Source organism: Manacus vitellinus, unplaced genomic scaffold, assembly GCF_001715985.3.
Source record: "Manacus vitellinus isolate BGI_N305 unplaced genomic scaffold, ASM171598v3 scaffold_21_pilon, whole genome shotgun sequence".
Lineage (NCBI taxonomy): Eukaryota > Metazoa > Chordata > Aves > Passeriformes > Pipridae > Manacus > Manacus vitellinus.
This window is the reverse complement of record NW_021939546.1, coordinates 544,008-565,439: the sequence shown is the minus strand read 5'-3', so window position 1 is coordinate 565,439 and position 21,432 is coordinate 544,008. Positions and strand designations below refer to the sequence as shown.

General features: G+C 39.9%; 3 protein-coding genes and 1 non-coding gene across 4 annotated transcripts in view; 2 read left to right on the top strand and 2 right to left on the bottom strand.

Moving 5' to 3' along the window:
* EVI5 (ecotropic viral integration site 5) overlaps window positions 1-2,009 on the bottom strand; it is a 75,616-nt gene extending 73,607 nt beyond the window's left edge. The window contains exon 1 of the mRNA XM_018072066.2: window positions 1,906-2,009. The gene's annotated coding sequence lies outside the window, so the exon portion shown is untranslated. The remainder of the gene's footprint in view (window positions 1-1,905) is intronic.
* A 1,082-nt stretch (window positions 2,010-3,091) lies between these two features.
* RPL5 (ribosomal protein L5) lies at window positions 3,092-9,044 on the top strand. The gene is made up of 7 exons (XM_018072072.1): window positions 3,092-3,188; window positions 3,274-3,389; window positions 4,838-4,972; window positions 5,522-5,724; window positions 6,548-6,725; window positions 8,171-8,259; window positions 8,881-9,044. Exons 2-7 carry the CDS (start codon window positions 3,351-3,353, stop codon window positions 8,978-8,980), a joined length of 744 nt encoding a protein of 247 aa, XP_017927561.1. The 5' UTR covers window positions 3,092-3,188; window positions 3,274-3,350; the 3' UTR covers window positions 8,981-9,044.
* Window positions 6,290-6,386, top strand: LOC112841071. Its single transcript, XR_003212709.1, has one exon. It is a non-coding gene; the product is annotated as a small nucleolar RNA SNORD21 (small nucleolar RNA).
* Window positions 9,045-9,885: 841 nt separating the features above from the next.
* On the bottom strand, window positions 9,886-15,226 carry DIPK1A (divergent protein kinase domain 1A). The gene is made up of 4 exons (XM_008921895.3): window positions 14,999-15,226; window positions 14,624-14,731; window positions 13,796-13,972; window positions 9,886-12,679 (listed from the first exon to the last, which is right to left on the bottom strand). Exons 1-4 carry the CDS (start codon window positions 15,059-15,061, stop codon window positions 11,867-11,869), a joined length of 1,161 nt encoding a protein of 386 aa, XP_008920143.1. The 5' UTR covers window positions 15,062-15,226; the 3' UTR covers window positions 9,886-11,866.
* Window positions 15,227-21,432: the final 6,206 nt, after the last annotated feature.

Here is a 21,432-nt window from a genome sequence, read left to right as displayed (position 1 = left end):
CCAGGAGGTGCTGATAAAGTACCAGTTTCATCAGACAGAGAGACTTTCAAGTGCAAGAGACTGCTCTAAAGGACCTGCCTGATACCCTGCTCTCCAGAACTCAGGTAAGTAAAAATAACACATAAAATATGACAGAAATTGAGAAATAACATTGGGAGTGCAGGGAAAAGAGTGTATACCTTTTTCTTATCAATGTGTTATCAGTTTAAATTACTTCATTAAAGCACTGAAAATACTGGCTTTTACTTCAACACGTTCAGAGGCTCTATGAACAGCAGCCACCCTTTCAACAAACATTGTCACTAAAGGCCAGAGGAGCAATTCACCCTGAATTTGTAAGAGATTCTGGGGTGGGGCTAATAAGCTCAGCTGGAGCCTCCGTTTTGCAGGGTGACAATGAGCAAGAAAGTGTGTGGGTGTGATGGGTTAACAGGCTGATTTTTGTCATGGTGAGCTATTTTAGGAGTAAAAGGTCTTCTTATAGAGAAGAAGAAATTGATTATTTTTTTTTTACTTGTTTAACAACAAGATTAATGGAGTCTTGCTTATGATACCATTGACTGTGAGACATTGGTCACCGAAGTAATTGCCTAGCAGTGGCCAGCAGACCCTTATTGGAGAGCACGAATTTATATGCCAGAGAGTAGGTAAGACAATGTGCTCCCCTAGAGATACTTCATGTACAAATTGAAAAGCATGCAGAATTCTGAGCTTTCTAAAATTCATTCTTAGATCACAGAATTATTTTTCATAAATGACCTCCAAGATCATCAAGCCCAATCTTTGACCGATGAACACCTTGTCAACTAAACCATGTCTAGTCATCCAGTCATTTCTTGAACACCTCAAGGGATGGTGACTCCATTCGTGGTAGGAACCATGCTGGTACTTGCCTGATGTAGGAAACATTTATTATTTCTTTAATTCTCTTGGTTATTTATATCATATTAAAAACTTTTTAAAATATTGGTCTATGTATAACTAGTGAGATGGGTTCTTGGGTTTTTTTAAGTAAAATGAATGAGGATAACCAGATAAATACATCAGGAAAAAAGATGCATTATTGTCTGACAATGTCAAGAAATCTGATGCCACTTGACCTGTTTGGTCCAGTGTGTATATATATACATATATCTGTATATAAGCAGATGTTCAATTCTTGCTTTAATTCATCAAATATCAGTAATCCCAAGCATCTATAATTTATTGTAAGAACAGCATTCAACTGGGTGTCTGGTTTGTTTAATTATTACTGTTTTAACAGTTGTGAGAATTTTCCCTAGAAAATGAAGAGAATTAATATCCTATCATATTTCCATAATTGGTGATTTTTTTCAGATCAAATTTATGTATTTTTTCCATTTACGAACCCCTTTGCTGGGATATATCCCTGGCTAATAACTGCTTAGGTAGTTAACAAAAGGAGACTTGCAAGTGATCATGCATTACATGTAGGCATTAGATGACAGCAATATTATTTTTTTCCTTAGAATTGTATTTCTCTGATATCACAGAATCGTAGAATCAATTAGGTTGAAAAAGACTTCTGAGACCATCGAGTCCAACCTTTGACTGAACAGCACCATATTAACTAGACCATGGCACCGAGTGCTACATCCAGTCTTTCCTTGAACACCTCCAGGGACAGTGACTCCACCACCTCCCTGGGAAGCCCATTCCAATATCTAATCACCCCTTCTGTGAAGAAATTTCTCCTGATGTCCAACCCTCGCTCAGCTTAAGACTGTGATCTCTCGTCGTGTCGCTGGTTGCCTGGGAGAAGAGGCCGACCCCCGCCTCACTACAAGCTCTTTTCAGGTACTTCTAGAGAGGGATAAGGTCAACCCTGAGCCTCCTCCAGCCTAAACATCCCCAGCTCCCTCAGCCGCTCCTTGTAGGACTTACCCTCCAGACCCTTCACCACCTTCGGTGCCCATCTCTAGACCCGCTCAGCACCTCGATGTCTTTCTGGAAGAGGGGGAAGCAGCAGTGGCGGCAGTACTCGGGGTGTGGTCGCAGCAGTTCAGTGGCGGAGCGCAGGGGGAATTGCGCGCCCAAGGAAATGCGCGTGCCGCGGAGCGCCGCCGCTTTTCGCGGTGCTCAGGCCCCGCTCGATCCCGGGCTGTCCCGGGGCCGGCTGCCGGACCGCGCGCGCGGCTCCTCCGGGCCGGCAGGGGCAGCAAGGGCGCGCAAGTAAGCGATTGATATCAATCATGAGCGTCATATCTGAGGCGGCGCCCCGCCCCGGCGGGCAGGGAGGATCTGCGGCTCGCGGGAGCGTGCGGCCTTTCCCCGGTGCTGCGGGCGCAGTTGTCGTGCGGAGACGGGCCGCCCGGCCTGGTGGGACCGGAACAGTGCCTGGCAGCGATGGTCAGTAACCGGCCCCGCAGGGCTTTAGGGAAGTTCCGGGAGGGCTGCGTCCGCCGGCCCGCACTCCGCCGCGCCGTCCCCGCCCGGCGGATGGAGCCCGATTGCACGCGGGCCCGGGGCGGCTGCCGGCGTGGCATGGCTTGCATTGCTGGGGCTGCGCCGCGGCGGCTAACGAAGCCGGCTCTAGCGGGGCCGGCCCGGCCCATCCACCGGCAAAAAACCAAGCGGCGCTGTCGCCCTGGCCGCGTTCGGCCGGTTCCGCCGGCCCGGGGCGGCGGCCGCTGGGTCGGGTGAGGCCGAGGGCGCGGGGGAGCGGTGCCGGTCCTGACAGAGCGGCCGGTGCCCGTCGGACCGACCGGGGCAGGGGGCTGCAGGAGGAGGGGCTCCGGGGCAGAACGCGGCCGAGAAATTACTGGCTGTGCGCGAGTGACAGGAAATGACCACGGTCACTGCTCCGGTCCGTGCAGACAGGCCTCCAGTTGACAAATACAGTTTGGTTTTCTCCTTCTGTACGAAGTTATGGGGATAAGTATGCATTAGTTCCTGTGGGAGGGGCAGAATTTATAGGATTTGACCTGTTGTGGTTTTTTCCCCCCATTTAATTTTTATGATGCTTTTTATCTAAATGTATAAGAATACCTGTTTTATTCCTGATTGCACCACGGTTTTATTCATAGCACGTTTAATTGGATGGTCTTGGCTTATGTGGTTATATGTTAATAACATCTAGTTATATTTCTTATCCAAGGGGTTTGTGAAAGTTGTCAAGAATAAGGCGTACTTCAAGAGATACCAAGTGAAATTCAGGAGAAGGAGAGGTATTAAATTTCCTGTAACTTATAATTAATGATTAGTCTTACTTTGTTCACACGTTTTTCCACACTGCAACTCTTGCTTTTTCAGAGGGAAAAACTGACTACTATGCCCGCAAACGTTTGGTAATTCAGGATAAAAACAAGTACAACACTCCTAAGTACAGGATGATTGTGCGTGTTACCAACAGAGACATCATTTGCCAGGTAAGGCCTCTGGTGCTTCCTGCCTGCTCACTGGCCTTCCCAGGGAGAACAGGAGGGGGGGTGGTTAGAGCAGCTGGGATTTTTAGGCTGGATCTGAGAAGTTTTTTTATTGTAAAATAGTTCCTTAGAGGAGAACAATCTTTAATGTTGTCACAACTTCAGTAATAAATTACGTTCATCATAGAAATGAAGTTTTATTAGTGTTAACGTTCTTCTGTGAGGTTATTTGTAATATAAGATTGTGCTGCTTTAATGATGCTATAATAAGTAGCAAATTTTAGGGAGAGGGAAGATTTCTCTGGTTTTTTTTTCTGCTATGTAAAGGGCTTCAAAAAGAGGCCTTTTTGCTTGGCTGAAGGCAACCAAGTTGACAGGGTGACTTGTCAACCTTCATGGGCTATTGTGTTGTATCTGAAGGTGCCTTCTCTTTTGATAGTTTTATTTCCATGATGTTATGTGGGTCATATGAAGCAGCAAGGCCTTATGATGGCTTTCCTGTGAGATTAAAGGATACTGGTAAATAAGAACAGTAAGCATTTTTCCGTGTTTATGAAGTATGCCGTTGTGTCTTGCATCATATGCTATTTCTCACTGGGCTCACTTTCTTGTTTCATTTTCAGAATGTTTTGACTAATTTTGAAGTTAAAAACTTAGGCATGTTTGTTGTGTCTTGAATATATGTTGTTAAGCTCAAAAAAGAGGCAGCTGGAAAAATATGTGTTGTTCCTTCATAGAAAGATTAGCTGTTGAGAATAGTCAGTTCAGTCATCGACAAGGTTATTTAATCTTTGAAACTCAAAACAAAAATCAGTGGCAGGTGCTTGCATCTGACTGATAGTGCCTTTCCAGTATGTAGGAATCCTGCAAAAAGGGGACAACTTTTGGATGTAGAAAGGAGGTGTGGGAGTCATCAAAAACATACCTGATAGTACTGTTGTCTCACGGGAGACCTCTGAGATGATGATAGTCTCAGACCCATTAATAAAATCATTCCATAAGGTTAGTAACAGTGTTGTCACAAACTCTGTGTCACATGCTTTTTGCATTTTTCTGAGGTGTGCCAGAAAGTGGGAGAGAATTCACCCACATCTGTAATGATTCTTTGAAAAGTTGATTTTGTAGGCAGTTTCCTGGCCTCTTGACCTATGTGGAGAGGTAATTACAAATACGTTTTCACTGTCCTAATACAGATTTGAATACTTATACTTACTTGAGGAGTTGATTCTTCCTTTAACAAAAAACCAACCAACCAAAAATCACAAGGAAAAAAAACCCCAAACAAACCCTCAGCAAACCAAAACACCACACTCCCTTGAGCTTGCACGCAGAGGTTGGCGGTGAGCTGCACACCTCCATACAGTATTCCTGTTGGCTTAAGTAGATGCCAAAGGAACAATAAACGGAGCCTGGAATTGTGAGAACACTAACGTTTGTTTTGGTTTTGTCAGATTGCCTATGCCAGGATTGAAGGCGACATGATTGTCTGTGCTGCTTATGCCCATGAGCTGCCAAAGTACGGCGTGAAGGTTGGCCTGACCAACTACGCAGCCGCCTACTGCACAGGCCTGCTCCTGGCACGCAGGGTACGTATTGTCATGGCGCCTGCAGGTGGCTGCTCTTGTTTTTCTGGCTCTCTTATGAAAGGGAAAGCCCACTTCGTTGAATGGTGTGTCAGCCCACCTCATCTGTGGGTTTCTCAAAATAATAACTTTTGCTCTTTACCATATAGATTTGATGGCCTCTTGTGACTGTCAAATCACAGAAGTATGACAGCACACAGTTTCAGCTCCAGCAGCCCACTTTTAAGTCTCAGCCCCTAAGTTTGGCAGAGGGAGGGAGTCTAGATGAAAATGTAAGAAATGTTCCTTAAAGAGTTTGAAAACATGTAAACTGCATCCATCCATTTCCTACATGAGCTCATGAATAAGTCTTAAGTTCACTGGTGTGCCTGTTTGGAACTGTAGGTTGAAGCATAACAGACATTCTTACAGTGGTGATAGTTAAAAAGCTTTCTGTAAAGAAATTTGTTAAAAACATGATTCTACTGCAAATTCACATTTTAAGGTGGTGTTGACTCTACCTTCTGTCAGCTAATGGGAAGAATTTCAGAAGTGCCTTTCCTTTCCCCACAGCTTCTGAATAAATTTGGCCTCGATAAGATCTACGAAGGCCAAGTTGAAGTCACTGGTGATGAATACAACGTGGAAAGTGTGGATGGCAAGCCTGGTGCTTTTACATGTTACCTGGATGCAGGTCTTGCCAGAACTACCACTGGAAACAAAGTCTTTGGTGCTCTGAAGGGTGCAGTGGATGGTGGTCTGTCCATCCCTCATAGGTAATCTATGTTTGGAAGAATTTCTTTAGGGTTAACCTGAGATGCTTCTTATATGACAGTCTGCTTATACTAAAGTGCTATTAACACTTTATGTTAATAATTTTGTTCTGACCTGGTAATGATTATGTAGCCTAGGTACTGAGTTGGTGGTTTTTTGTTGGTTGTTTTTTAATCCACAAGTGCAATTCTGATATTGCTGCTGGGAATATCAAAACTGTTGAGATGCTGAGAAACTTTCAGACACTGTTGATTCTACTAAAAGTCAAGTGACTGAATGCATTTACGTAAATATCCATTAGAGTTCTGTTAAGTCTTTACCAAAATGTGTGTAGGTATTCATTTCACCATGAAAACCTGTGCATTCCAGGTATGTTGCTCCAGTTGTCAGTACAATAGTAAACCTGAGCAGTCCATCTGCATTTAAAATTATCACATATTACAGCTGACTGCTGCTTTCTGCTGGCAGCAGTGGAGGAAAGAAAATCCTGAGATCTCTTACGTATTTTCCTCCCCTCTCCCATGCTGTCCTATTTTTGACTAACTGTCCAGTTTTTCTGACTTGGCTGCTACATGATGATACTCGCAATGACTGAACACTCTGTAGTTGGTCCATGGTGTGTGTATGATGTACTGCAGTGTTTCAAGACGGGACTGATGGCAGCTAAGATGAACTTAAAACTTTTGCTTCTTATTTTTAATTAGAGGGTCCTATCCCTCAGTTATCTGTAGGAGAATCTGATGTACCAATAATTTGTGTGGATCTTAGCCTCTGAATTAGAGCATTTGGCAGTGTCTTAATTTGACTGTAACTGCTGTTCCACAGTACCAAACGTTTCCCTGGCTATGACTCGGAAAGCAAGGAATTCAATGCGGAGGTTCACCGCAAGCACATCATGGGCCAGAATGTTGCAGATTATATGCGTTACCTGATGGAGGAGGACGAAGACGCTTACAAGAAACAGTTCTCCCAGTACATAAAGAACAATGTAACACCTGACGGGGTAAGATTTACCTAGCTGATCTTGTGCATTAATAGACATGCTGATAAGTCTTGTGTAGGGCCTTCTGTAGTAATGCAAGTAAGTTTGGTATGTAAAATTATGTGATTCATGCTGTATGTTATCTGTGGAAAGAAAATATTTTTTTCCTTCATTAAGGGCTCTGTAGTATATCATAGAACTTTCAAAAGTGGGACCATTTTTCCTGCTGTGAAGCTTAATGTTCTGCCTTTAAATCCAAGCTTACAGGATTGCATTCTGTGCTGGACCACTTCCCCTCATCCCCAATACAGAAATTAACTTGGAAGTTTCTGTACATGCTATCCACTCAATCCTTACCTTGCACCACAGCCTGTCATTTCTGCAGCTGTAGCAATTGCACCTGTGAGCACGTGGATCCGTGTCAAATCTGTGTTAGGATTTGTGTGACCCTATAAGGAGTTCTGTGTTCCAGGTGAACACAGAATAGCCCAAGCTAGCTGTATTGTAGGAGCTAGCATTTCATGAATCTACAGAGTCTAATACATTTTATTTTAGTACTGCTTTAAATTTTAGTGTTTTGTGCAAAACACTGGAAGATATGTAAGAATACAGAGGTGCTTCTTCCACTTGTTCCAAGTATTAAGCTCCTTTCAGATGCTTGTCCTGCTGCCTGTAATATTCTTGCTTGGTTTTCCTAGGAAGTGGTCCTGGAGCTTTAAAACATATGTTCTTAGAAAGTTTTTCACAGTTGAGATCTAGTGGTCTTAATTAACCACCAGCAAAGGTATTCTTAAAATTTGTGCCCTTATGGAGCCAGAGTTGTCTTTGGGACAGAGCAGCATCCCTGGGGACAATGCAGGCACTACCATGGTTCTTGCAAGACTTGTAAAAGCAGCTACAGCTTCACAACTTCTGCCTTTTATTAAGCAGCTTTGTAATGGGTACTGCAGTAGGGTCTGAAAAGTGATAAGATTACATGTCTGGTGCCAGAGTTTGTGTGAAGTATTTTTTTATAAAGTAAACACGAAGCATTTTATTCTAGGTAGAATAACTTTCTGGCTTGCCTTTTAATTGAAACCTGGGGAAGCTGCAGCACTGAAAGTAGGCTTCAGCAACTGCAGGATGCCAGCCTGTAGTTATGAGACTTCTTAGTTCTGTAGGGAACTAAGGCCCTAGAGTAACTAACTGTAAAATAAGGGTAAAATTACTCTCTGTTAAATGCCCTGAGTTTGGGGTTAGAGATTTAAATTTAACATAGTGACAGCAGGAATTTCTTAATGCTGTGGCAGTTCTTTTCTGTATGAAGGAAGCGTTTTAAAGGTAACCATGCCAAATTACAAGCTGTATTGTGATGAAACTGGTTTCTAGTGCATGCTCAGCTAGAGATATCTTGGATTTTTGATATCCAACAGCTGGACCATTTTGGTGACTTTAAATTTTAATTTATTTTTTTTTTTCTTTTTAAGATGGAAGAAATGTATAAAAAAGCCCATGCTGCTATACGGGATAATCCAGTCCATGAAAAGAAACCCAAGAGAGAAGTCAAGAAAAAGAGGTAAAACTCATTCTCTTTAACATCCATGTGACTTCTCAGTTGAGGATATTTTAGTTACAGTAAAACAAGTAATGCAATTCACATAGCAGTTGTGTCAAAATTCACATTGTAGATCAGATTAAGATAAAAGCAGTTCTGTATAACTTAGGAGTTAACTTTAGCAGTAGGAATCTGAAATTCAAGAGCAAAAAAATTCCAAGTGAAGCATGCATGTGGCCTGAATAGCTGGAACTCTGAGGTGTGTATCTTCAGGTCTTAGTGTTTTCAGTGGGAAAGCTGCTTCTCTTCAGCTGAGAGCACTACTTTGTCAGTACTAAACTATTTTCATTGTTCAGGGGTGTGGGAGAAAAGAAATCAAGGCACACCTATTGCATTGGGCTGATAATGTCTATACAAAAGAGTACAGGGTTTACCTCTTGAGAAATCAAACTGTCCAACTTTTCGTGGTGCCCCAACTACAGCCTTAAGTCATTGCAAGAAAATAAAACATGTTACAGAAGTGGGCATACATACATTTTTCCGTCACACTCTTAATCACATTTGTGGTGCACTACAGGCTTCTTGGCCACCTTTTTGCTTATTTCTGCCTTGACTGTATCGTACCCTGTGCTTACACTGCAGATGGAACTGTCCCAAGATGTCCCTCGCCCAGAAGAAAGACCGTGTTGCTCAGAAGAAGGCCAGCTTCCTCCGGGCCCAGGAGCGCAGAACTGATAGTTAAGACAACTTCCACAGTTTTCTGCGAAGCTTTGGAAAAAGCGGGAATAAATTTATCAAAGAAGCAACAGTGTAAGACTGGCTTATTTATATAGTTTATAAAAAGAGACAATATTTTTTATTATCTAGATATTTTTACCTGAAAGGGTTTTTTTCCCCTCTCAAAGTACTGTGTGAATTGAATTTTCACTGCGAAGAGAGGTGATAAGACTTCAAAGACCAAGGTCGCTGCATTAGAATTACTCCTATAAGAAGGGGAAATCAATTTTTTTAATCTTTGGCATGGTGAGTATCAAAGACTAGGTATAAGAGTTTGCTGCTTCTAACTAGAAAAAGATTTTAACATTTTAAAAAGGGCTTTACATGTCCTTCACAATTTTTCTTTCAGCATAACGTTAGGTGGCAGTCTGGATGTAGCTTAGGAAAAGAACAAGAGTAGTCGAAATAGGCTCTAAAACCTCTGCCCACAGGTAACCTTAGGCTTTCAGGCACTTCACACACTCACCTCCCCGTTCTGGCTGCTACTGAAACAGGTACTGTCTTAAGCTGAATACTTAACATTATTAAGTGATTGATAAGAGAATTCACTTCTGAGTTGCACATATGTGCTTTGTTACAAGGCCTTGATAAGGAAACTTCCCAGACTCCCTTGCAGCCACGACACCAGAGTCCAAGACATCACATTCCACAAGGCAATTTATCCTGGCACAGTAACACAACTCGAGAGAGCCCCTCCAAGGAGCACTCCCAACCCAAGAACCCCCAGGTCCTACTATCTCAGTTTTATAAGTGCTTTGTTTCCCATTAGACTTACTGAAGTTGTTTGCACAGTTAAAACATGGGTCGAGTAGGCTACGTGAGGAATGTTTTGCTTTAAGATACTGATTGTTGGTGTAAATACTGCTCTTGAAAGAGAAAAGGAGGCCTGTGATTTATTGTAAACAAGTGTTTTGTTCCAACCAAAGCTTCAACTTGATGCAACAGCAATAAATATGAAGGTTCTGTACAACAAATCACATTAAACATGTTTTCCAGTTGTTAACAGCAGGAATCTTCTCTGCCCAAAACCTCTTAGCCATCACTCAGTTTTTTTCACCAAGAACATGACCACTTTACACTTGAGTGCATTGCTGGTTACAAATACTTATTAGTTTGTGGTTGGAGCACAGTAGCAAGTTTGAGACAAGAATTAGCATGAGCACAGTATTTCTTAAATTAAAAAGCTGCTGTTCACAAAACAGTACTCTCTTAACCCAAGCTGCATATTATCACATAGGGTATGAAGACGTGACTTTATTGTGGCCCAGTACTTCAGTTTAATCATTCAAAGATTGCATTTAAGACAGGATACCTAAAGCAATTAACCTTTCAGATATTTAAATAAAGCTGAGAATGAATTAAGGGGCCAGGATTCAGAAGTAATATAGATGACCGGCTTTAAAATCATAAGGATTGAACAACTTTATACCTAAAGCATCTATAAATTAAACATTAACAGATAAGAACTGAGCACAGTATCAAGGTGTTTTATGGATGTCCAATTCTGCAAGATTATGAACATAGATGTAAATCTGAAGAGCAACAAGGGGATAATAAAGGTGGTAGAGTGGTCATGCCATGTGGAGTGCCAGGATCAGATGATATTTACTTACTCGAGACTTAACAATGACTCATAGATGCTACTAGAAAAAGAAGGATAACAGTAACACACTGCAGCTCACTTACTTTCCAGCTCTTTCCTACCTCTCACTATCTCATAGGCTCCAATTTAAGCAATATTCCATGGGCCTGAATAATCCAGCTTCTGTCCTGCAGTTCAGGTCTAGCTCTCACATAAATCTTCTTTATCTATTGCAAGAAGTAAGTAAAAGTCTAGCTAAATTTGGAGGGACAGTAAAGAGTCAAGACTATGCACAACTATTAACTTGTTTCTCATATTACACGGCAGATTCCCACCCTGTGCAAGCTTCCTTTTTTTAATTGGTAGCACACTTCTGCTATCAGTATTTTTGAAAATTAATTAACTTCAGTTTTCATACAATAGCTTAGTCCAGAAACTCCTTACTTTTCAAAATTTGCTACACCTTAATTTGGGTTAAAGATTTCAACTGAAATACAATTTACAGGTTTTGAAATGGATGCTGGTATTGCTGCTAGACCACATAGATGATTTAAGAAATAACATTCTAAAATTCTTGGCCCTCACCCTGGTTCACCATACAATGACTTAATTAAGAAGTGTTGAACTACTTAAACATTCAGGATGTAAACATGAGGTAACAAATGCGTAAACAGAATCTGATTTAAGTCTTATATTACAACCTGTCCATTCTAGAATAAAATTCTAATTTTCCACAGTTAAAAAATTATTAATGTGCAAATTCTGCCATGCCAAGATATTAGTAAACTTCAATCTCACGATTCAGTTTATTCATAACAGCAGCTTGGACTTGAACACATTATTTGCAGTAGTGGTGATTCTTCAGAAACCTACTCGGGATAAAAATCCTTCGCAGGTATTTCACAAGTGAGCAGTGATTTTCACAGAATTGTAAGATGTTCCATCTCTTGATGTGGTGGCACACTGAGTACTTTCATCCTGTTCAAGATCTGACAAAGTGCACAGAACGGTCAAGCATGCAGAGTTTTTGTTTCCATAACACAGCACTGAACACCAGAAGTACTTCTGGCCTCTGCCCGATCATTCAGTGGCATGTTCATTCTTTGAGAAGCCCTGTCATAAGGTACTTACTGAAGGGCAAGAGTGAAAGAACCATTAATAAAATCTGAGTAAAGAAATATCTTTTAAAAAAGGTGCAGATTGTTTTTATCAAATGTGGCAGACCACCTCTAATGGCAGGCATCAATACTCCCTTTGCTGGTGAAGAAGCTAAGAATCATTTGTATGAGAAATTTTCTTCCACAGTAAAGTTTTTAAGTTATTGAGTATTAAAGAATGCTCCATTTCCATCTGATTTGCTGTGACTTTAAGGGCAATACATAAGTACAGTTGTTTTTCTAATTCTTCATGGATATCAGAAGGAGCACCACGAAGCAGATAGTCTTTAAGTAGCTGACAGGCTTTTGCCAAGTTTGGCTGAATCACTTCTGTGGTACATCTCATTTTGCTTTGGTCACATAGTGTTCTACAGTCTGTGCCATAAATGCAGTCCAAATCTGAGTCACACTGACGATCTTTAATTATTTCCTTCAAATTCATTTCTGGCACAATTTTTCTCATGTCCATCATTTTCAAATCATATTTATCGTTATATCCCAAGTTTTTGGCACTTGTATCACACATAAGAAAGTTTCCATAAGGTCCGTGAAAAATATCTTCCACAAATTCTAAAAGCCCTATAGCTATTTTTGCCTTTCTTGGCCATGATGGAGTGAACCACTGGTCCATGCTTCTTCTGAAGCCAGAGGGAATGAAAAGTTCTATAATCCATGGAAGGCTGATTCCATAGAGAGAGGTATATTCAACTCTTTCCGTCACATAGAGATCCCCACAAAAACCCATCAACTTGGGAGTATGTTCTTTATCCTGGAGGATCACCATTAACAGAAACTCCTCTAGCTGCAGAAGTGCCCATGCAGATTTCGCCTCTGGCAAAGAGACTCTGCCATCTTTGTTTCCATCAGCAAAAGACAGGATGAGATTAACCAGTTCTGAAAGATTTCCTTGTTCACCCAATTTTGCCTAAAAGCAACAAGCAAAAAGGATTAAGTATGATTTCATTAACTACCACCAATCCATCTGTCATTCTACCTCCTGTTATCTCGTATGAATAGCATGGTAGTGTATGTTCCAGTTTCCATTGAGTATGGATGTTACAGGACCTGGTATCAGATGCCTGAAGAGCTTCCTTTTTGCTCTGTTTTAATAGGCACTAAGCATATGATCTTGTGAAAGTACGAGTGTTCTCTGCATTTCAAAACGCAAACATTAAAATTCAAACATTATTCTTGGTCAGATCAGTCTTTAGAAAAATTGTATCAACTAGCTTATTCGATATTCTCTTAGAAAGAGTATGCAGAATGCAAATGTTTAGATCAGGTTTAGTTTTCAGCTGGTTAAACCTTACAGGTATAGAGAAATTACATTATAAACTACATTTTGGCCAACTATAAAAAGTACCAAGACACACTGGGTACAAATCCCATAACCTAAGTGTACTGAAATGCTTAATGTTGTTATTTGATATAACCACCTCGATTGTGTCAATACACAGAAGCCACTGCTGGAATCAGAACTGTTCCGTTTTCAGCTACCATGAATGCACATGCAAGGGCAAATAGGAGATAAGCTATGACAATAGCAAGATAATTTTAAGAAAGAAAACCCCAAATCAGAATTAACAAAGCATCAAGGTGATTATATTACGAAAATTCTGGGGTAGCATTAAGGTAATAGAAATAAGCATCACGTGAATGTAACACAGAAAGGACAAGTATGACTGGTCACTCTGGATAGAGAGATTGCTGCTGCTCAGTTAACACAGGAACTCTTCCCAAGCATGAACAATAATCTCAAAAGCACCAAAAAATAAATGTTTTTACCATATTTTCTATACAAATACAAGTCAAGGCTGTAAACATGCAAGATGAATGCCAACTTCCATAATTTAAAATGTAAGGAAAAAACCTAATAATTAGTTACTTCAAACTTCAAGGTAAGCACCTCTGGGAAAAACTAGTTTTGTGCTGATTATTTTTATATTATGCACTTGAACAAGGCTCATACAATAGGGTATTCTCTCCAGCTTCAGGAAAATGAGCCTTTCAGTCAAAATAGAATAAATAAGCATATACTTACTTTAAAAAGACCATATACCATTTCTTTGAATTTCTCAACAGTAGTTCCTCTTGTTGGTTTATCAAATAGGACTACTTCCTTCCTTGGTTCTGGGTCAGTACCAAAATCAAGTTGAGCTGCTTCCTCCATCTGGCATTTTATAACACTTTGCAGATTTCCCCAGATTCCTAAGTACATCTGTGCAGAAGAAGAGGGAAAAATGTAAAAAACACTGTACAAGTCCATCTGAAGACTACCTGTCTTCCAGCCACTGCTTCAGGAGTCAAATGGCAACACAGCTCAGCAAACGGAGTCCTGTGCACACACAATGCATAAAGCAATTTGAACAATGGCAACCTCAAATACAACACATTGCTGCAGGTACTTAGGAGACACTACACTGGCAAAACACAGCTTCACAAACAGTGTATTGGCATTACTGCCACTGTGCACAGGCTGTTATGAGGCTGCTGCTTCTAATTGTGAAGCAGGATAGCAGAGCAGCAGTATGCTGTACAAAAGTATGCTTATTCTGTCAAACTGTGGAAGGATCCAGTATATATGTTTCCAAAACACATCTATTATAAAATAATGATATATGCCTCTACATACAGGAATAATCTATACTATTGTATATAGGTGCATATTGTATAAATTAATAGTATGTATTATATCTTCCATGTATAGATATTTTTATGTACATACACACACACACGCTCTGCATGTCACAGCAAATGAAGTTTGAAATAATCTGTATTAAACAGATACAACTTGCTGACACTAAGGTCTTCTTGATGTTCCAGACAATGACATTTCAGTGGGAAATAGGTTGGATGAGTAAAACCTTACCTGATTGTTGGGCTTTGTTGACAAACATTTTCCAAAATACAGTGTTTCTTTAGCACAAAGACTACTACATGCTGACCCATCAATAACTCCAGTCTTGTATTTATCACACTGAAACAAATACAGAGAAATATATTTAATAAATTCCCTGAGAAAGGAGACAACAACTGCATCTCTTCCAACTCTTGAAAGAAAAATCTAAGAAAACAATTTTAATAACTCTGCACCAAAATAACGTTGACACAAGTGGTTTTATCTGTAACTGAAGTTGTAATCTTACAATTCAATATGAGAACTTGATTAAATTACACAGGGCACTGACTGAATTGGCAGTGGAATTAGTCAAACACTTTAGAAAGCTATGCTAAATATACTTACTATTATTTTCCTACAGTCATGTCCTCTGCATAGCTCTGTGTAGGTGGAGTACTGAACATACATAACCCAGCTGCCAATAAACACTACCAACCAAGAGATGAAGAGATACTTCACGCGCACGTACGACAAACGTACCTAGAGGACACAAAGAGAAAATATGATTTGCAATTCACTGAGCAGCAGTAAACATGACTTACTATTTCACCTTTAAGGAATTTGACTTCCACAGTGATAAAATAAGCAGCCTACATTACATGGAACATTCGCTTCCTTCAGGGAGCAAAACTGACAGGGGAGGTCAGTTTGACTTAGGTAAATGGAAGGAAAATTGAGATATAAATAAATAGAAGAAAAGGTGTCAGACCCTTATAGGGCAAGCCAGACTGCAGGAACCAATTTGATCAAAATCATAAACTGCCAGAGCTAAATTACATGCATTTTTCTCTAAGACCAGTTACTTTTGTTCCACTCATGGTAAATCAAATCCAACAGATCAGGACTTTTTTCAAAAAATATTCTGTGTTCATGTGTGAATATGCAAGGCAGATACACAAAGAGCACGGTGGATGTCAGGGTCAAGTTCCATGTGCTGAACTCTCCCTCTCCTTCCTTGAAATTGCACCATTTAATTATGCAAATAAAATTCCTCTGTACTAGCCTCACCTTAAAAAGAAGACAAAATACCACACCTACATGCTTACAACACGAAGCTTCACAATATTCATTGTAGACCACACTACTTGAACAGACGAACGAAAAGCAGTAGAAGTCATCCTACATGTGAACCAACAGTAGGTGAAAACTTATGGGTTCAGAAATACTGCTCTCACCCCCTAAAGCATAAAACCAGATCTTTCTCAGTCCATCTACAGAACACAATTCGCTTTTTCTTTGCTCCCTTCATACTTTCTGCTGGTCGAATTACAAATGAATAATTTTAGCACTTACAAACAAGAACTGCTTCAGCACAGTCATGCAGGTTCAATGTCTTCTGTAATAATTTCTCATTTTTTGTTCTTATATCACCAAAAAATTCATGGTTCCATAAACATTTTTTGAATCACTAGGTTTCAACCTAGTAATAATACCACTAAGTGCTCTGTAGTGAGTGCCTGAAATTATCTAACTAGGTGAGTCACTCATCTATTTTTACTTTGGCCTAATGTTTCTGTAACTAGATACAACATGAAAAAGAAAGAATTACTTTGCAAAAAGCACCATGAGATACAGAAACATCTAAAGAAAAGTACAAATGGTATTTGTCATTAAAGCACGGTATTTTGATAAAATCAGATCATATTCAATTATTGATAGCTATGCAAAGAAGGCATGTTTAATCATGAGGTTTTTCATGCCCATCTTTTTATCAGGATTGACATCTAGTTGACTAGGCAAGCAACTACCTATTATTTCCACTTCCATTCCCTTGCCCAAATCCTCTCTCAAAGGTTACCACCACATGGCAGACTCTGTAGAAGCACACACAGTTAGGTGTCATACTCTGCATCACTATTTGCAGGAAAAAAAATTGTTTTCACTGGAAATTTCCAGTAGTCAAACAAATAACAAGCTGGAGCAGCTAAGGTATGGGCACATGCTCACTCTGCCTCTTTAGCTGTAGATACAGTAAACTAAGAGGGGCATCTTGGACTACCCAGCCAACTCCACAGCACTGAGCAAGTACAATTAAGATGTGCCAGGCTGAAATGAGAATGGCCTCACTCAAACTATCCTTAATTTCTTGCCTTTAAACTGTCACAGAGCTAACCTAAAACATTCTATTTTCCATCTAAATATATGCCACCAGTGCATTGTTGTGAACCTAATCTCAGACAAAGGTTCATCCTGTATTTCGTAAAATAAACCCCAAACACAACCATCACACACACAGAACTCCAGCAACAAAACTCTTGAGCATCTAACCTGAAAAGGAGGTATGTTTTTTAACAGCTTATGGCATTAGATCTAAATTTCAGGCAGGGGGTTGGGGAGGGGGGCAGGGGAGAGAAAAAGAAACCATAATCTAACAAAAAATGCCACACGAACAACACCCCCTCTCTCCCCATCCAAGGAAAAAACCCACCAAAAAAACACAAACCAAACACCAACAAAACTCACACAACATGGATGGTGTTTACAGTTTCAGGTAAGTCCTCTTCCTTCCCACCCAACCTCTCATGGTCTTTCCTCAGCCTAGAGCTGCTGAGATCAAGAAAGAATGGTCTTCCTGAAGCTTCTCACAAAATTTTTCTCTACAAAAGTCTTCTCTTAATAGGATTACTGAAAATCCTAATAAGTTAACTTTCTTCAGTATTTCCCCTACACATAAATAAGGGGAATTCCTGATTCATAGAATCAGGAATTATAGAAAATAAGTGCTAATGATTATCTTTGATTATTTGAAAGATAAGATACAGCGATTTCCTTTAGAGACGGGATTTTGTTATTTTGCATTTTTTAAGACTATTTCTAATAACCCCATTATATCGTAGAACATAAAGCACAGAAAACTACTGATAAAATCCAGGGAAGATAAAAAGAAATACATCTGATAATTTTAGGCAAAGCTGTTTCACATATAAAAACTGCTTGGGAACCCAAGCTTCAGGGACAACAAACTCTCTACGTTTCTCAGCGTTTCTTGCTGAAACTTTCCATGAACCTTTATAACACTAAACTTTAAACCAATGTGCTATTTAGTGCAAATCTGTATTAACTGCATACCATTTAGTACAACCTCAGAGACCAGCAGTGGCCTGCAGGCTTCAGGACCACTGCAGAATATCGACCATATTTATGTACAGAATAATGTATATATGGGTTTATCCAAATTTGTCCTCCTTCTCAGGCAGAAATCAAATGCGTTTGAGACAGAAAATCCTTCCCAAATGCCATCTGACTACATCACATATTTGGCAAGAAGTTCCAGAGAAGCGAGGTTTATTTTGAGCTCAGCACTGTGCCAATGCAGTCGTGTAGCTTTTGACTCGCAAAAGCCATCCTGCCAGTTCAGAGCATGGACAACAGCATCCATCTGCTTACAGACAACCACAAGCTTTCACTCTCTGATTCAAGGGGAATTACTTTTCTAAGGACTTCCTTATCACATTCAGCAAAAGGACTGTTCATTATTTGATTTCTTCCCATACATTCCTCCTATCCAATTTCTATTTCCTCCCCACAATCAGCCTGTGAGTGTAGACACACTTAGTCCACTTCATCCAGCATGTGCACGTGCTGCATGTGCAGCAGGGACAGGATTTACCGAGCCTGGTTTGGTCACATGTGCACTAATGCACCCACAGCGCAGAGGACTCACTGCACATATGCCATGCACGTCATTGGAACACATTTCTGAGCAAGGAGTCCCAGTGTTGCATTTAGGGAGCAACACATACAGACAGACTCCATTTGAAATTGTGACAAACTGCTAGGAAACTTGTAATAAGAACATATTCAGGGCAACGGGAGGACAGACTTCCAAAAGTATCAAAAAGGAAGAAAGTGTTCAAACTCAGGAAACAATTTCTCTTTTCAACTTCGCTCTTCCACCAAGACGCTTAAATATGAGCCAGGGAACACAAGAATGAGGGAAAGCACTTGTAATGCTTGATGTTTCAGAGTCAACTTCTTCCATCACTTGTATATTCTGCTAAGTCATGTGCATTGAATAATAATTAGACATTCATCCCCTGAAATAGAACTGGAAAACCACTTCTGGCAAAACTCAAGCCTGGATGAACTCCAAAGCATATGGAGAGTAGTGAATCAACATGCAACATAACTTGACAGTTTTTTGTTAAGTGTACTTTTTATTTAAAACACTTCTATGGTTAAAGAGTATGAAAGCATTTCTTTGTTTAGTAGTACAGAGAGCTTAATTCTGCAAAGTATTCCAGATAACCATAGTGCACTTATCTCCTCCAAATCAGAGCTGTTTACTCCATTTGTTTTACACACTAGCAACAGGAAAGGACGGATAAAAAAAATTGAGGCCAATCATGTTAGAAATCCTCTTTTGTTCTCTGTTCAGGTTGGTTTGTGGATCACGGGATGCACTTCAGGTAGGCTGACATGATGTCTGAGAGCATTAGCCCACACTGTCTTGGATGCCATGTAATGGACATGTTCACATCTTTAGGAGTACAAGTGAATTCTTAAGATTATGCCAGTGTCTTGAATTATTTTGTATCCTGAGTAACTAAACTGAGTAAACAGAGCTGAGGTATCTTTTGAAATAAAATAGTGACCAAGATGGAAAATGGGATCTCTCTCCTTAAAAGGTTAAACAAAACAAAAGGGATTAAAATCTTAAAGCAAAGAAATGATACAGGAAATTTCTGTTATGTGTGGCTTTAAACTTGCTTATTCTTTGGCCCTTCAAAGACAGTCTCTTGTACATTACTTAAGTCCATGGGGCACTTCTAAAGAGTCTGAAAACTTGAACCTCTAGAGGCCAGAAAGTTTCCAAGCATGCAAGTGCTCTTTACATGATTATTGTCGTGAGCAACCCTGCTGGCTTGTCCTCTGCCTCACGATACAATTGGTAACTACAGTTATCAGAAGGAACTTCAGGTCAATGTCTCCTAAATTTGGGACACTAACCTCTCTTTATAAAACACAAAATCCCAGTGTTAATCACCCAACTGAAAAATCCTATAAATAGATTACTTTTTTGTGATCTTTAGTAGCATTCAAAAGTTTGTCAGGTTTTACAGTATTTTTGGGTATTTTTTGCTATTATTACATTACCTACGGATCTAGCATTCTGCATAAAAGCTGAAGAGCAAGTAAATTTGCCACAGACTATCTGTTGCAAACCAATTCATAGCATCCTGCTCCTAGTACAACAGGAAAACCAGAACAGGTATTAAATTTTGTCTCGCAGAACCTGATGTTCTGTCAAGACATTTCACAACACAGTTTTCTACGAGTCTGGAACACCAGCCATCAAAAGTTGGAATTCACTCAGTGATAACCTTCCACTGTACAAACACCTTCCCCACTGTGCTACTTGAAATGCTGCATAGAAATACTACACAAATCTTTTATCTTGCTCAGAGGCCTCAGTGAGTTAAGTCTAACATTTACTTAGAGAGCACTGGCTTCTTTAGAGACAAATCCCCATAAAGCACTCAGCAATTAGTGCAGTTAAACCATGACTACATTTGTCAAGCACCAACAGTAATGTGCAGTGACAAGAGAAGCCAATATATTGATAGCTTGCTGCCATTCCACAGATGCATCAAACATCAACATAGCAGCTAACACTAACACAGAAAAATATGTTTATGTTCACAAAACCACTATTTTAGATCTCCTAAAACGAATCTGTAGAATATTCAAAAGCAGCTTCCAGTATAAAAAAGCACAGTCAGAAATATTTTTTTAATCTGCAATAGAAACAGAAATTTAGCTTCTTTGGCTTTTCTAATAAATAATTTTGCTGTCTTCCTGTTTTTCAGTGGACTTCAAAATAACACATTTTGCTTAGAAGGCCTTAAATTAAATTTTGAGAAGAAAAGAGAACAATGTAATCAGACATCCCCATATGATGGGGATGATCAGAGAGATGTTATCAAGCCAAAGGAGGCAAACAATTTGGAAAACCCTAATTTGAATGGTAGTGTATAGATTACAAATTCATTTTTACTTGTATTGAAGGCTTTCTCCTATAGGAATCCAAATGCTTTACAAATGTAAATTCAGTAAATAGATCTACAGTAATCTTTTCCGGTCTAAAGCCCAAGTGGTACTGACCCAGATTTGCAGATATGTACCATAAAACAAATACTGAAGAGGGTAAGATTATACTATATCTGCATGCTTTTCCTTAAACATTATACCCTCTTCTGGGCACTTCCAAAACCAGAGTAAGACTGGAAAAGTGCCAGATAAGAAGAAACTAAAACATTCAAGATTTTAAAACGCATCAAAACAAAGTATAAATTTTTTTAATACAATGGTCACGAAGCATATCAACAGATGATGAACACGTAAGTAGCATATATAAGTAAATATTTCTCTGCTCCAACTTAACAAATACTCATTTTAGTTGCAATTTATTTAAAATACAATCCAATCGATAAAAAGGACACCTATCAAGAAACCACAGGGTCATATCTGACTGACATTTCACAGCAGAACTTTCCACTGCACGACAGATACAGCACTTCCAACCAATACGTCACTACTCAGGTAACTTAAGTAATGCAAACGTGTACTTGTATACGTAAATACAGAAGTCTGTCTACGAACACATACACAAATGCATGGAGCAATTACCTACTGGGCAGCGAAAGAAAAGTGCCCGACACTAATGTTTTTAGAACACGTGAAAAAATGAGTCTGCTCATGCAAGCTCTATTCCCCCCGCTGACAGGACGGGTGCCCGCGGCAGCGGCGGTAGGTGTAAAGGCGGGACGTGGAGAGGG

What these genes read in the sequence shown, in the direction of transcription:
- DIPK1A (XM_008921895.3), bottom strand. Translation starts at nt 15,061, where the DNA reads ATGTATGTTCAGTACTCCACCTACACAGAGCTATGCAGAGGACATGAC. An exon ending in ATGACTGTAGGAAAATAATA is followed by an intron (nt 14,732 to 14,998) that starts GTAAGTATATTT and finishes TATTTGTTTCAG; the next exon opens with TGTGATAAATACAAGACTGG. An exon ending in CAACAAAGCCCAACAATCAG is followed by an intron (nt 13,973 to 14,623) that starts GTAAGGTTTTAC and finishes TCTTCTGCACAG; the next exon opens with ATGTACTTAGGAATCTGGGG.
- RPL5 (XM_018072072.1), top strand. Translation starts at nt 3,351, where the DNA reads ATGATTGTGCGTGTTACCAACAGAGACATCATTTGCCAG. An exon ending in GGTCTGTCCATCCCTCATAG is followed by an intron (nt 5,725 to 6,547) that starts GTAATCTATGTT and finishes GCTGTTCCACAG; the next exon opens with TACCAAACGTTTCCCTGGCT. An exon ending in AGAGAAGTCAAGAAAAAGAG is followed by an intron (nt 8,260 to 8,880) that starts GTAAAACTCATT and finishes CTTACACTGCAG; the next exon opens with ATGGAACTGTCCCAAGATGT.